A 15,978-nucleotide genomic window follows, 5' to 3' on the forward strand; every position below is an offset into this window, starting at 1 on the left:
TGGAGCTACTAAATGGTGAAGATAGTGTTTGAATTCGGGTATCTCTGTTCCATTCACAAGTAAGGCAAAGAAATGGGATAGAAATGGCAAAGGGGAGTTGAAACTAATCCTATCATGCCTTGGCCTCCAATTATGTCTTGAGTAAGGAAGTGAAATGCTGGTTCCCAGCCTCTCCCTGTGATTTAGTCAGCATAGGCTAGGCTACGCTGTAGTAACAAATAAACCCCTAGATCTCAGCAGCTTAACCTAATGAAGGTTTACTTCTATCATGCAAAGTCTGATGTGGTTCGGGCATCTCTCCTCCATCAGTGAGCTTCGCCTTTCAGAATATGTGGCCTCTGTCACTGTGACACAGGCAGAGGGAGCTGGAGAAGGCACACAGATCTTATTGCCTTGAACTGGAAATGACATATGTCACTCCCACTCAGAGACCAGTGGCCAAAGATAAGTCCATGGTTCCAACCTAACTGCAAGGAACATTGGGAAATATTAGGACATCTATGACTATTTGATGAACATTAACAGTCTCTCAGATCCTAACACTTTTGCCTCCCTATTTCTTCCGCTGTAGGACAGAACCCCAGAGCAGCCCCATGGTGCCGGCTCAGGATGGACCCTCAGACAAGCTAAGTCAGCATCTGGCCACTGAGGCCTTGGGCACCAACAGCTGGGAGAGAGACAAGGCCTGCCGGGAGCTCAGCCCCGCCAGAGCACGCAGGTGAGACGGTGCCCCCACTCCTCTCTTCAGTCCAACGGGGAAGGCCAAGTTGAGGGTGCAGAAATGAAGTTCCATTCTCTGGACACTCCTCCTCTCTCTCTCCTCTTTCAGATCCTTAAATCAAATCAGGTCAGCAAATTTTTCTGCAGAGGACCAGATAGCAGATACTGGTCCTTCTGTAGAGGACCGGTTGTGCGCCAGATGGTCTCCACTGCGACTACCGGCTCTGCCATTGTAGGGCAAAAACAGCCATAGGCAATATGTCAACAAATAGGCACAGCTGTGTGCCAATAAAACTTTATTTATAAAAACAGGAGACAATCTAGATTTGGCCTGTAGGCCACAGTTTGTTGCTCCTGCCTTAAAGGTAGAGTTAGTTTTTCTCTGTTTTAGTGACTCAATGAACCATTGACTCCCAAATCATGATTTCAGCCCAGATCTGCCTCCTGAGTTTCAGATCTTTGCCTGCCTTCCTTAATTCAGTTATTCAAACAGTATTTCTTGAGCACCTACCACATGACAGGCATTGTGCTGGCGTCTGAGGACACATTTCACTAAGGCTCAGAGAGCTAAGGTGACTTGCCCAAAATATGGCAGCCGGTAAGCAGCAGAGTGGTTTTGAACTCCGGTCTCTCTGATCTTAAATCCTAGACTTAAACCCACGGCATTATACCGTTGATGCTAATGAAAAAGCCAATCCAGCCCTTGCCTTCTATTTTTAAATTTTGTGCTGTGTACATAAAAAGCCTGGCCCATCTTTGGCTTCTGGAGAATTGATTCTGTTTGCAGCACTGTCTTTATAACCCGACTTCACCAGCTGGTTGAAAGCCTTATTTCTATTCTATTTCTATTCAAACTAATGCACGCTCTCTCATTGCCCTGGGCCTGTATCTACCCCCCAATGACAGATGGAAAGTGAATCTAGTGTTTTTGTCAGCAAAACTCCCCAGATACAACCCCTGCCTCCTTATGTTGAATTGCAGTGTCAAAGCCATTTTACAGATGCAGAAACTGAGGTCAGTAGGTAGCAAGGCCAAAATAAGCCTGAGGACCCCTGATCTGGTCCAGATTCTCTTCTTATACCCTGGCGTTCTTGGCTTACTCAGGTAGATGTTCTAAGCCCTGTTGGGCGCCCATCTGAGAATTAGATGGAAGCTCTGAGCAGTTTGGGAAGCCAGAGTAGCTTTCACGGATGAAGTCTGCCCTTCCGCCCAGGCTGCCATCGCTGCTACAGGCTCTCGTTAGTCTTTGACTTCAGTGAGGGAGAAACAGTTAGGTCCTGTCAGCTTGGAGAAGTGAAGTTCAACATCAGATCTGGAGAATTATCTCCGAGAAACAGGAAAGAAAGTGTTTCTATAAGAGGCTGAGGGAGACAGAGAGAGAAGGGGAGAAGGAAGGGAATTTCCTTACTTTCAAAACATTGTCTCCCAGAAGGCCAAAGGGGAGTTAGTGTGCTCTAGATACTTGTGTTCAAATCTGGGCACTACCACCTACTGACTGAGCAACTATGGGCAAGCTCGTTTTCCTCCCCGGGCCTCAGTTTTCGCAACTGTAAAATGGGAATATTGGGATCTAATTCCCAAGGTCAGGCGAGGATTAAATCAGATCAGGCGTGTACAGATCCTGACTGTGGGCCTAGAATACAAGAGGTGCTTAAAATGTTAGTTAGAGTCTCATGGAACCCAAAGAGAAGGTTCTGGACATGAAAATCTGAAAAATGATGCCATATTGTCAACTTGATTGTGGAGTGTCTGGGCCTCTTGCTCCCTTCTATCTGTGATCCACTCTCTGACATGAGAACAACCACAATAGTGATGGTGATGATGATGATAATAAAAAAGTCATAATAATTTTAATAACAGAAGTTTATTTACTGTGAACTTACTCTGTGCCAGACCAGGACACATTACATGTGTGAGCTCCTTTAGTCTTTGCAGCAAACTTAGGACACAAGTATCATATTTTATTCCCATCTTACAGATGATGAAAATGATACTCAGAGAGGTCACTGAGCTAGGTGAACAGGAATTTAAATCCAGGTGTGTCTGTTTCTAGAGCCAGCATTCTTTATCGCTGCATACTTACCCTCGGCGTGTTTGACCACTGTGTATTGAAGCACCATATACTTACTTGCCGCATATTTGACTGCTGCTTATGTAACTGCCGCGTACTTAACCACCATTCTGGCCCTTCTGGCCCCGCTGTGAGGGGACACCTAGGAGAACTGGTGCAGGGGAAAGAAAGGGGCAGAGGAAATGCAGACCCACCTGAGTAAAACATTTAGGATTCATGGAGGTGGTTGATTATCTCCCCTCACAGTCCTCAAATCTATCCAAATTCAAGGGCTTTCTCAGTTTTACCCTACCACTTAAAACGATGAGCGCTCTCTTTGTTTTATAAGACACACTTTTAAAATATTTTTTTTTTTCTTAAGTACGTCTCCCTTAAATGTTTTTGTTTCTTTTTTTTTCCCCCCTCAAATTCCTGGCAGCTGTTACACTGGGATGTTTATAGGAAACAAGATGATTTAACAAGTGACTAAATTGTTTCATCCATTCATCCCTCATTTGGTCACTGGACAAATATTTATTAGGCTCTTACTCTGTGTCAAGCGCTTGTTGAAGGGGAAATTGGGAAGCGCCCACGATGTTTAAACGAGCAGGCTGCTTGCTTCCTCGATATGCGTGTACCGTGCTTTGTGCTTTGTAAGTACCATAAGTAGCTGGGTACTTGATCCCTATGATATTTATTTTTAACCTGCTAAAAGTGACTCTTGAAAATGTTATAGACATAGCTATATGATTTTATTTATGGGAGATGCAGAGACCTTAACATATATTCTAATGACTTGATCATTTTTTCTACTAATCATAATGATCCAGATTCTTAGAATGGGATTAAATATGGCAGCATCTTATGATGTTCCGTAAAGAGCTGAGTGATTTCCAAAAGATCAGCCACGCAAACCAGTTTGAGAAGGCAGCTGGTTTTGTGTGAAAGCTCTCAGGGTAGGAAGCACACAAGCCTTGATTCAAATCCTAGCTTGGATGCTTCCTAACTGTGCCAACATGGGTAAGCCAAGTCAACTTTCTGAGCCTGATTTTCTTCACCTATAAAATGAGACGATAAAAATCGTACCACCCTCAAAGTGTTTTTGTGAGCGTCAAAGTATATAAAACATTGGCGCATAATGAGTGAATAGATGACAGTGGTGTTGTTACTAATAATGACAATAATATTATTATTAATGCTATGTTTTCCCAGTGAGGAGGAACTGGGTTGGCATGTTTCAATTCCCAACCAGTTTTTTCATCTCAAACCATCTCCTTTTGCCAGGGGATAATATTTAAAAACATCTCTGGAGGCTGCCCCAATTATAAAATGAGATAACTTGACTTCATTTAACTGCGGCCTGAGCATTTGAATTTAATTGAACAGGAAATAATTATTCCTGAAGAGCCAAGGTTTTTGGGGTTCTGTGAGGCAATAGAAGATATGTATCTCGTTACATTAGACCTCGGCAAATATACTTTTAATAATCAGCTCCTACTTTAACATATCTTCTGCCTCCTATTACATTTCCAGCAGGAACTACTGACATGGTGTGTTGGGGAGGGGGGTGCTGAACTGCCGATTAATTATTTAAAAAGTGATTTATTTACCAAGGTGAGCCATTTGCAAATTCAATGATAAATCTATTAAGGAGCAGTTAACCTCTACAAGTCTGTTTTAAATAATCAATTGTTGTTTGGGTAACGTACAGCGTCTGTCTCATTAGGTTGGCATTCACTCCTTATTTAAGGCACTTAATCTGAAGTGTGACCAAATCAGCCATGAGGTGATAATTAGGTATTCGCTACAGGTCCTTCATCCTCCAAGGAACTGGGTCCTTCTTCCACAGCTGCAACAGTCCTGGTGGGGGGCTTGGGGGACCCTGGGTCCTCTAACAATGACTCTGTGCTCCCCACAGTGCCTCCCGAGACAAAGACTTGACGCCACCGCCTTCCTCCAGGGGAAAGAAGAAGAAGAAGAAATCCACCAGGAAGAAGAGAAGGAGGTGAAGGCCCCTAGGGGAGATGGAACCTTGAAGATGGGGAAAGGGACAAAAGAGGAGTAATACGGGTTTCAGAGTCAAACAGCGACTCCCGTGGTGTTTAAATCCCCTCTCTGCCTCTTAACTAGCTGTGTGACCTTAGGCAAGTCACTTTGCCTCTCTGTGTCTGTTTCCACGTCTATAAAATGGTGCCAATACCTACCTCTTGGGGTTTTGTGAGAATTAGATGAGAAAATGGATGTGCTAGCAGCTGTCACAGTGTCTGACACATAATAAATGACCAATTAATCGAAAGCATAGTCATGACCATGAATATTGATTTTTTTTTTTTTGAGAACTTACTCTGTGTGGAGGTCTGTGCTAAATACCGTGAGCACCATGAACATTTTTTACCCTTGAACACAATCTACCAGACCAGCATTATTATCTCCATTTTATTTTATTTTTTAAAAAATTTTTCCAATTTTATTGAGATATAATTGACATATAACATTGTATTAGTTTAAGGCATACAACATAATGATTTGATATATGTATATTGTGAAATGATTACCACAATAAGTTTAGTTAACATCCATCACCTCACATAGTTAGAATTTTTATTTCTTGTGATGAGAACTTTGAAGATTTAATCTCTTAGCAACTTTCAAATCTACACTATGATATTGTTAACTATAGTCACCATGCTGTGCATTACATTCCCAGAACTTATAACTATTATCCCCATTTTAGAGATGAGAAGAGAAAGGCACAGAGAGGGGGTGACAGACGCTACAGGGACTTGATCCGGGGATCCTCAACCACTCCCACCTAGCAAGTTGAATGCCAAGGATAACGGACTTCATATTTTTTGCCAGCTATTGACTCTTTTGTACCCTATGAATTTTTTTCTATGTACAATTCCTTTAAACTTTTTTGTATTTAAAAAGATTTCCAGATTTCCTTCTAGGCTGCCACTCACTAGACTAAAAGCACGTCCAGTGGTCCAGACCCAGAGGGGAAGGCAGAGACCTTCCAGGGGCCAGTCAAAAATCACACCAAACCTCGGAGGCAGTATTTGAAGAAGCCTGCAGGGGGCAGCAGAGAGCAGTGTCTGGACGACTCAGGCCCCAACTTCCTGGTTTTCTCCTCACCCCGTTAGCCGAGTTCCTAAGGGGACCTGCCCAGAAAGCACCTAGAGGGAGATGTGAATGAAGACCCTGAGTTGTAGGGTGAGGAGTGGGACTTCGGCAAGTGGCTTGAGCTTCCTGACTTTAGGGGTGGGCAGAAGAACACTTCCAAGAAGGAAATGGCAGCCGCCAGACACTTCCCTAACTCACTTGTCATTCAATAAACGTCCACTGAGCACGAGTTTGGGGACAGAGCTGTGATTCCCTAAGAGTCAGGTTGTTCTCAACCCTGCATTTTCCCCTGCAGACATGTTTTGTTTGACCCATAAAGTGTTTTTTGTGTTTTTAACTGGTGGCCAACATTTAAAAACCAGGAGATTTCATATGAAAATATGTTTTTTTCTGGCAATTTCTATTGAAAAGGCAGGTGTCCTGGAAGCCCGGGCTTGCATTCCCACACAGGACCCTCGGCTGATCTGTGAAGCAGCCGTACCCTTCCGTCAGATGCTCTCTGGTTCACCACAGTCCCCACCACTCCCTGTTGTCTCACGGCCAGCCTGCTTCACCCATTTATGCTAAGAGGCCCCTGTTGGCACTGAGTTTGCAACTCCTAATCTGCTTCAACCTTGGTGTTTTGTCAGTGGGGGAATAAGAGACCTAGAGATGAGCAGTGACATGCCCAAGGTGACTTCCTGTGTTGGTGGTAGAGTCAAGATTGCAACTCAGGTCACCTGAACCTCAGTCTCGCGTCACAGTCATGGTCCTAGGGTAGCTCTGTTTCTCAGGTAGCCCCTGACGGCACCAGCCATGCTGACCACAGGCTGGTGAGATCTCCTCCAGGGGCTCCATCTTACCAGGGAGACAACAGGGTGGGGCAGAGGAGAGACCTAAAGTGTATGAGAGGAGGGGCCCAGCGTCGAGGAGAACAGCAGACAAAAGGAAATATTTGTGGCCTGACCAGGAGGGCAGCTATGGGGGGCTAGAGTGATTGGCAGCAAGGTCCCTGAGGTCAGAGAGGCTTCAGTTTGAATCACTTCCTCCACCTCCTAGCTGTGTGTCTTCGGGCAAGTCACTTGACCTGTCTGAACCTCACTTTCTTCATCTGAAAAAGGAAGATAGCTATTGTACTTACCCAAGAAGTGTGTGGAAGGATTAAGTGAGATAACGTATATAAAACACATGATAACGTTGAAAACAAATGCAGGCTAATATTAGTATTGACATTATCCTTGATGTGTGTTACTGAGAGCTGGGACCCTGTACGAGGGCTGGAGAAGGGTCTTTGAAACCAATCCTGGTCTTTAAAAGCCTCCCTCTGAAGGTGCCTCCCTCCTCTGGCAGGTCCCCGTCATACAGCCTGTCGCCCGTGAAGAAAAAGAAGAAGAAAAGTTCCAAGAAACATAAGCGACACAGGTATGATCCTTCCTCCTCTGAGAACAGGATGTCCCAGGTGGGTTGGGGATTCAGGTGAGAGTAGATGGTGCCAAAAAGTAATTGGAAGATTATCATTTCATTTATGTAAAATACACATCTATGAATTGTTATTTATTTGTATCTTTATAACTTGGGACCCCAGTTGCAAAGACCAGAGGCCCACTAAAGTTGACTCAGGCCAGAAGGGGGATGTGATTATAAGGAGACCGGAGTGGTCGGGGACCAGGCAGGCCTCACTGGGAGGCTAGAACCAGGGAGTGGAGAGCTGAGCGCACCCACGAGGGATGCACAGTTCCCAAGCCCATGTGGGGAGACAGGGCTGCACCCTGTCCCCATCTCTCCAGGTTGCAGGCTTAGCCACAAAACATCACTGAGTCTTTCTGCCTTGTTGCTTATTCCAAATTCCCAAGGAAAGGCCTTTCTGGTTAGTCCAACTGTGTCCTGGGGGGTGGGATCACGGAAAACATGGCTCCTGGGATTGTCTACCCTTGTGGACAGCCATCAAGGGGCACTGTGAACTGTTAACATGTTCCAAGAGATGCCCACTCTATACACATGCAGACACTCATACACTCACACACTCACACACACGTATGTTTGTCGGGAAAAAAAAGACTGGAAGGATATGCACCAGAGGGCTCACAATCTGTGGTTTGTGGGCCAAGCCATCATTTTATAATTGGAAGGTTTTGCAATACAAAATCAAACATTCCAGTTCCTCTGTAAAATCAAAAGGTCCATCTTCGTTGGACCGGTTCCCCACGGGCGACCCTCAGCTGGAGCTGAGGAGCTGCTGTGCATTTGGACAGAGTGGGGGTGCTTTGGTTTGCTGCAGGCCTCACTTATCCTGCTGCCCCCATTTATACATGTTTATGAAGGCTGCTTGGCCCCTGAGGACAGGGAGTTTGAAGCTCCTGTAGAAGTTATTTGCTGTGGTTGGCTGTGGATGACAGGGACAGAGTGGCTTATATTTTATTTTTATGTATCTGTATCTTCCGATTTTCCTCCATCACTGGTGGATTACTTGTGCAATTAAACAACCACAACAGCACAGAAGATAAGAGTTCATTGGGGTTTTCCCCTGCATCTCACCCCTGATTCAAAGTTGCCTCAACGCGGCCTTTCCCTATCTAGGGCTGTGGTCACGTCTCAGTCGTTGTTGCCAGAACGGTTTCAGCTCAGTTTGGTCTCACCAATTATGTCCACCACCGGCCCGGACATTCTGGTTGATGCTGAGTTTGTGCTTAATACAAGACATGGGCAAACCAATTAGGGAAATGTTGTTAATTAGGTGTTAGAAACCTTTCCCAACATGGAGTCCTTGGTAGAGGCAATGGCCTGCCCAAGACTGTAGACCGCCATCTTGCCCCCTTCCTATGCTGAACAATTTGTCCTAGTTTAGGGGTCAGATGGGGGAGGGGGAAGCATTTTTCTATATCTGGATCTTGGGAGCCAAGTGGCTTCTCACTCAAAGGTTTCTTCTCATGAGAAAAAGACTGTGCCAGAAGTTTGGAAACAGGCTTTTTCTGCTGGCTACAGTCGGCCCAGGGGTTGGAGGTTTAGAGGGAAGGAGGATCATAAAGAGGTTGATTAGTAAGGGAAAATAATATTGCTGACCCTTCCCAAACCCTCACCACTGAACACCACCCTACTTCTGGTCCAACTTCTTGCAATGTTTGGTTAATGATGGTTGACTTTTTAAGACGTAGGAGCTAGGGGTAAGGGATGCGTTGAGATTATTTTTTTTCTCCTCTCAAATAACAAGACTTTAGAGTTAAAAAAGAAAAAATTCCCATTTTTCACATCTGTTTATTGAATACCCACTATGGGCCATGAGGATTCTGGGCCCTGGGAACAAAACCCATGCCCTTGAGTCGCTCACATTCTAGTGGGGAAAATGGATAATCATATTATGCAGAGGTCTGTCCTATAAGAAGGCTAAGCTCAGAAGCTCACCCAGGGCTTGTGGGAGCAGAGGGAAGGCACCCAACCAGCCTGAGGGGATCGGAAAATGCTACAAGGAGAAGATGACATCTTTGGAGCTCCAAAGAATGAGTAGGAGTTGGTGAAGCTGTGTGACTCTGGGCAACTTAACTAAGTTCTCTGAGCTTCAGCATCTTTGTAACATGGTTGCTAGTACTACTTCACAGGGTTTGGGGGAAGATTGAATGAGATTGTGTGTGAGATGCTTAGCACAGAGCCTGGCATACAGTAGGAGTTCCACATATGGAAGCTGGTTGTCCCGTGATGATGAAGATGACGATGGTGATGATGAATCCACAACTAGGGAGAGGAAAGATGAGAGGAGACTTAGGGGAGGGAAGGAGGTAGCAGACTCTCTCTTATGTCGCCCTCATCCAACCTCATCCAGGACAGGCTTACTGCCAACTGTGAGTGAGGGTTGAAGCATTGGTAACCTTTGACCTGGAAGTTCAAAATACAAAGCAATGGTTCCCATATGATCTTTGTATTCTTTGAAATCTAAGAGAGGAGGAGGATCGCCTGTGTGTCCCCCATGTAGCCTGCTCACAAATGCACTGATACATTCATCTCAGGAAAGGACACCTCAAACTCACCTGTATTTATTTCCTTCCCTCCCTCCCTCCCTCGGTGTCTTTCTTCCTTCCTCCTTTCTCTCCTTCCCTCCTTCCCTCTCTCTTTTCTTTCCTTCCTCCCTCTCTCCCTTCCTTTTATTTCCTTGAACCAGGTCATTCTCCAAGAGGAGAAGGCACAGGTAAGAGTCTTGTTGGCCCTGGCTGCTTGCTTTAGCTTCCTGCTTTTAGGCAGCTTCTGGGGTCAGCTCTCAGTCTCCGCCTCTGTGTTCTTGGACACGCCCCCTTCATCTTCCTGGGCCTCAGTTCCCTCCAAAATGAAGGCATGGGGCTGGTTTCCCTGAAAGTTCCAAGCTAGCTTTCAACTTCCATCAGGCCAGATGGTTGCTCCTGGACCAGCCCCTACTGATGCCCCTCCCTGGAAAGTCTCCCTCCCCTTGCCAGAGTCTGTTTAACCACTGGTTGAAATCTTGGGTGGGGGCATGTAGAGAAGCATCAGTCCCAGCCGCCCCCCCAAAGCCTCCCCAGATCCTAGCCGAGGGACAGAGGCCAAGTCGTACTGTACACTGGGTGACCACAGATAAAGCTGTCACCTACGGGGTACTCCCTGTAAATTGGATCTTGCATTAAGCTCTTTCCGTGTGTGTGTCTGTGTGTGTGTGTGTGTGTGTGTGTGTGTGTGTGTGTATTTAACCCCCAGTAATCCCCATCACAACGCTGTGCAGTGGATATGTTTATTATTCCCATTTTACAGATGAAGAAACTGAGACTCAGACAGGAGATGAGACAGGCATGTCCACAGACACACAGTTGGAGGATAGCAGAGCCAAAACTCAAACCCAGATCTTCCAGACAGAGGATCAGGACCCCCTGCAGCGGCTTCTTAAATAACAATAACAACAGAGCAGTTGGCAGAGTACAAAGCCTTTGCATTCAATCAATTAACAAGTAGACATTGATTACCCACATCATCCATCTTCTCAGCCCAACAGCCTGAGCAATGGCCCCATTTCATGGTCAAGGAAGCTGGGTCTTGGAGAGGACAGGTTGATGTCACACAGCAACTAAGCAGCAGAGCTGGACGTGAGCTTGGATCTTTCAGTGGGGTCCCGGGCTCTTTCACTACCCAGGCTGAGTCTCAAATGCGGAGATAGATCCTGCAGCTGGGTGAAACTGGATGAAATCAGTTTTCCCCTTCCCACGACCTCGGCCAGTAAGGGGTTCTTGGTGACCCTCTGAAGCCAGTCAGGCATGAACTACCAAATAGCATTCGCCCTCTGGGGCCTCTATTTCCTTCCATACGACCCCGAGGCATCATTGTCCACTCTACCCACACCCCAGCCCTCTGACTTAAAAAAAAACAGCCCGAGTACTTGAATATTCATGAGCAGAACATTTTAGAATCTGCCAAGCTTCGTGAGGCTTCAGAATACCTCCCTGGATAGTCCATTCTCTACTCTCAGAGACTGATGGAACATCAATCAAGAAGAGCATGAGATCTGGGGACCCATGGTCTGTAGCCACGTCCCACCTCATCTGTGTGATCCCGGGCGTTTTTTAGCTCATCTGAGGCTCAGTTTCCATATCTGTAAAATGAGTGCTTATTAAATTGTGCCTCTATCCCTAGATTGTGGGAAGAATAAAATGAAATTTTTACAAAAAGTATTTAGCAGAGTGCCCACCCTATAATTAAGCCTCGAGAAACGGCAGCTATTATTATCGTTACCTTTATAACTGCTGTTATTATTAACCTATCAAAGCTGACTTTAGCATCCTCTGCACCCCATCCTCAGTCTATATGTGTGGGTCGCTGTCTCTGGCTGAACCTGCTGGGTGAAAAAGTTGGCAGCGACTGCTCTGTTAGCTGATCATTTAGAAATGATCAGCGTCTGTTCCAAAATTGCCTGGATCTAGTGGCCACTGTATGTTAAGCATCTTAACTACTTGTTTATTTTTATCCTTAACCGGAATTTTGCATCTTTCAATTAATTGGTTATTTCTTATTTAGCTCCTCTAGCCCAAAAAGCAAAAGAAGGGAAGAGAAGAGGCACAAAAAACAGTAAGTAGATTCCGCCTGGAACATTCTCTCCAGCTAGGGGAGGTGGAGGACCTGGCCTCTTAACAGCCAGAGTTCGAGTGGCCAATAAACAGGGAGAGGCAGAGGAGGGCGGGTGGGTGAGAGGCAAAAAGGAAGAGCAAGACGGAACTGACTGTGGACTCGGTTCCTTTGTGGGTTTGGGTATGCGCGAGTGCACAAGGTTGTGTATATGATATGCATATGCATGTGTGTTTGTGTGTGCATGAAAGTGAATGGTGTGCACCTGTGTGCCCGACATGCCCACTATGTGTGAATTCTGTGTGCCTGTGCGTGCAGAGTATATATTTGAGTGTGTGTGTATATGTGTAGTATGCATTGTTTTTAAGTGTCTACATTTTTCTATCATGCAAACATCTGTGTGCACTGTGTGTAGGCAATGTGGATAAATAGTGTGTGTGGTATATATTTGAATTCACACGAATGCATTATGTATGCCCGTGCTTATGTGAGCGTGAACGTGAACGATGTGTGTGTTGGTGCAGTCTGCTACTGTGTGCAAATTCGATGCACTCTGTATGCACTGCTTATTAATATACGTGTATTACACATACGGAGGGTGTGGGTGGTTTTAACCTGTGCGCACGTGTGTGCTGTGTGTGCACGAGTGGTCAAGGGGGCATGACCACGTGCATGCACATGCGTGAGCGTGCATACGCGTCCGAGCCCTGGCTGCTGGGGCTTACAGCATGGAGACGGCACTGAAGCTCCAACCCCAGTCTCGGGGCCCCAGCTGGTTCACGGTTGATAACCGGTAGTAGAAATTCAAATCAGCCAGCGCTGCCTGCGAAGTTCAGTTCCCAGCCAAATCAAAAGTAAATTTGGTTACAACCCACCTACTTTATACCCTGCAAATGCTAGTGCATGTGTTTTCCAATCAACTAATATTTTATCTCCCGCCAAGAAGCTTCTAAAGGGAGGATCAAAGGCGATAAGATGAAAGGCAGTCGGCTGCCAAGGAGGGAAAAGAGGAGGCAGGGGCTCAGAGGGAGGGCGCCAGCTTTGCTGCCCCAAGGGTCCGTTCACTCAAGGTCAGTGTGAAGGAGGGTATTTCAGCCACCACCACGGGAGCCTGGGGAACGTTCCAGAAGGAAGCGGTAGAGCTTTGAATTAGCTCAGGGGAGAACTTCCCAGTCACTAAGCTTGTTCAAGTCAAGAGGCAATTATTGGTGATATGTATTGCGTGTGCCTTCACACTAAGCACAGAGCGCATATTCTCAGAGACCTTAGCATCACTTGTCCAGTGGGGCTGCAGTACAGGCAGCCACAGAGCCAGAGGCCGGGCCCAGACCCAAAGAGCATGGGGAGGGATCGATCATGGCTGAGACAGGACTGCCTGCCTGAGGGCAGCAAGGAGGATGAGCCCCAGAAATGGCTAGCAGGACACAAGAAAGGTTGTGCAAGCCAAAGACAAATCAGGAGAGGGACAAGCAAGGGGAAAAAATGCATCCTGAGGTAAAGGATGGTTATTCTTGCCAAGTTCCTCGTCAAGGCTGCTTCTAACCAAGTGACCACGGGGGTGATGCAGCTTCCTTTACTCAACATCCCTTAGTGAGGCCTTCATATGCGGCAGCCCTGTGCCGGGCCTGAGGACAGAGGTTAGCCAGACACTCTCCCTGCTCAAGGAGCTCACAGGGCAGTGGGGCACAGGAGACAGACAGGGGACATAGTGGTGGCAGATGGAAGCCTAGGGTGCGGTGGGAGCCCTGGTGTGGAAAGAGGGCTCAGTAGGTGTCTGGGTTGAGCGTGAGAATGGAAGTAACCGTTCTAGGCTGCAGGTTAGGCAAGTGCTTTAAACTCCGTGCCTCAGTTTCTTCATCTGTGAAATGGGAACAATAAGAGAACCAACTTCATAGGTTGTTGTGAGGAGTAGATGAGTCTATTTAAGGAAAATGCTTAAGAAACAGTGCCTGGCACACAGGATGTGTTAGATACGGTTACCCATCATCACCATTGTCATCGTCATCATCACCATCGTCATGAGGACATCATGACGTGGGAAATGTGTCAGCCAGGATACAGGCAGTTTGGAGTTGCTTGAGCCTCGAGGCCAGAGCAGGAGATGTCATGCAAGGAGGCTGGAGAGCTAGGCAGGGGCTGGCTCCTGAAGGTGCTTGGGGGTCAAGGTCAGAGTTGGGACTTGACATGTGGGCAATGGGAAGGTTTTAAGCAGGGAAAGGATATGGTCTGATTGTTACATTACAAGAATCCCTGAGTCTTTTGTTGGATAACCAGGCTACCCCCCGATAGAGTCGTCTCTAACTCCCACTGGCTTCCTGGCTGGGCCCAAACCATTGACATTCCTTGACAATCCTCAGTGACCACTGCCACTGCTACTACTACTACTGAGTCATTATTATTATTTAGAGGGAGCTGAAGTGAGCTGTAATAATGCCAATTTTAGTGGTAGTGGTAGTAATTATTGTTATTGTAATTTTTGTTGTCGATGATGTTTTTAACTTACTCTGAAAATGGGCTTTTGACTCGATGTTAAGAATTTAGACTTAATTTTCCAGGTCTGAGGTTACAAATTGACAGCCCAAAGGCCTAATTTACTCTGCAGATATGTTTTGTTTTCCCCAAACAGTGTCTCTTTTTTAAATCAGCTTACATTTAAAATAGGAATATTTTACATAAACATCTGTATTTCTACCATGCCACTATTCTGGGGGCAAAGCCACTTCATTCTTTAGCCCATGCCTTTCGGGTGACATTTTTTTAGTGCCTGGCTGAATCACACGTTGTGGTCCTGACTGGCTTGTGAAGCTGGCTGAAATTGAAACTCCTGCCTTAGGTGAGGGGGAGGTGACATGTGGAGGTGACGTTCCCGTCCAGGGTATGGTCCCATCAGGCCTGCAGGCTGAGGGCCCTGAGTCATCCAGGCTGTCTCCTCCAGAGCACCCCTCTCCGCTCACTTGTGTTCAGTACAGTTAGAGACCCGGATTCCCAGGCGGGAAGCTGGGTGATGCAGGGGTGGGTGGGGGGGGGAGATGCATAACTTTGGGAGGGACAGTGACTTGGGTGCAAGAGGAAAACGTGTGTCACAAGATCAAAATTTCTCTCCCTCCTCTTCTGACTCGCTCCTCCTCACCCCCCAGATCTCGAAGCCGGCCCCGAAAGTCTCACCGCCACCGCCACCACCGCTGCCCCTCGCGGTCCCAGAGCTCAGCGTCCCGTTCCTCCAGCTGTGACAGCAGGTAACCCCTCCCCCAGCCGCTGCCCAGAGCTGGTCTAAGATGCCATTATCATCAGCTTTGCCTCTGGCTGTGACTGTTGGTGGGGGAGCCTCTCCCAGCAGAGGGATGGCCCCTTGCCGGGCACTCGGCAGCTCTTTTGTCACATCCCTGTAGAGAAAGGGCTGCAGAGACCTGCTGCCTCCACTTATAGGAACAACAACAGTATTCGCTAACACATATGCTTCCTAAGGAAGCAGGTACTATTATTACCCCATTTTAAAGATGAGGAAACTGAGGCACAGAGAGGTTAAGGAACTTGCTAGTCACTTAGCTACTAAGTGACAGAGCTCAGATTGAACTGGGGAGTCTGGCTGTGGACTTTGCACTCTCACGAAAGGCTGTTCTAAGCACAGCAAAGCTACGCAACCTATGAAAGGCCACACAGCACAAAGAACTTACTTCAGAGGCCCTTCCAAGTCAGATTTCTCCTAACCTGGACCCTCTCTCTCTCTCTTTTTTTTTTTTTTTTTTGGTAAGGAAGATTAGCCCTGAGCTAACATCCATTGCCGATCCTCCTCTTTCTGCTGAGGAAGATTGGCCCTGGGCTAACATCCATGCCCATCTTCCTCTACTGTATATGTGGGACAGCATGGCTTGATGAGTGGTGCGTAGGTCCATGCCTGGGATCTGAACCTGCAAACCCCAGGCCCGAAGCAGAGCGTGAGAGCTTAACCACTATGCCATCGGGCCAGCCCCTATGCTGACACATTGGCTGTCCTGGCCTGAGAAGGGGGAGGAGAGTTCTCTTTTGGACGAGGAGATCAAGAAGAAGGGACAGGG

General features: G+C 46.8%; 1 protein-coding gene across 1 annotated transcript in view; it reads left to right on the forward strand.

Moving 5' to 3' along the window:
• SRRM4 (serine/arginine repetitive matrix 4) overlaps positions 1 to 15,978 on the forward strand; it is a 148,402-nt gene that overhangs the window by 104,335 nt on the left and 28,089 nt on the right. The window contains exons 2-7 of the mRNA XM_058531530.1: positions 572 to 718; positions 4,689 to 4,775; positions 7,223 to 7,294; positions 10,023 to 10,049; positions 11,876 to 11,926; positions 15,061 to 15,159. Of these exons, the coding sequence (XP_058387513.1) occupies positions 572 to 718; positions 4,689 to 4,775; positions 7,223 to 7,294; positions 10,023 to 10,049; positions 11,876 to 11,926; positions 15,061 to 15,159 (483 nt within the window). The remainder of the gene's footprint in view (positions 1 to 571; positions 719 to 4,688; positions 4,776 to 7,222; positions 7,295 to 10,022; positions 10,050 to 11,875; positions 11,927 to 15,060; positions 15,160 to 15,978) is intronic.

Source organism: Diceros bicornis, chromosome 35 (assembly GCF_020826845.1).
Source record: "Diceros bicornis minor isolate mBicDic1 chromosome 35, mDicBic1.mat.cur, whole genome shotgun sequence".
Taxonomy (NCBI): domain Eukaryota; kingdom Metazoa; phylum Chordata; class Mammalia; order Perissodactyla; family Rhinocerotidae; genus Diceros; species Diceros bicornis.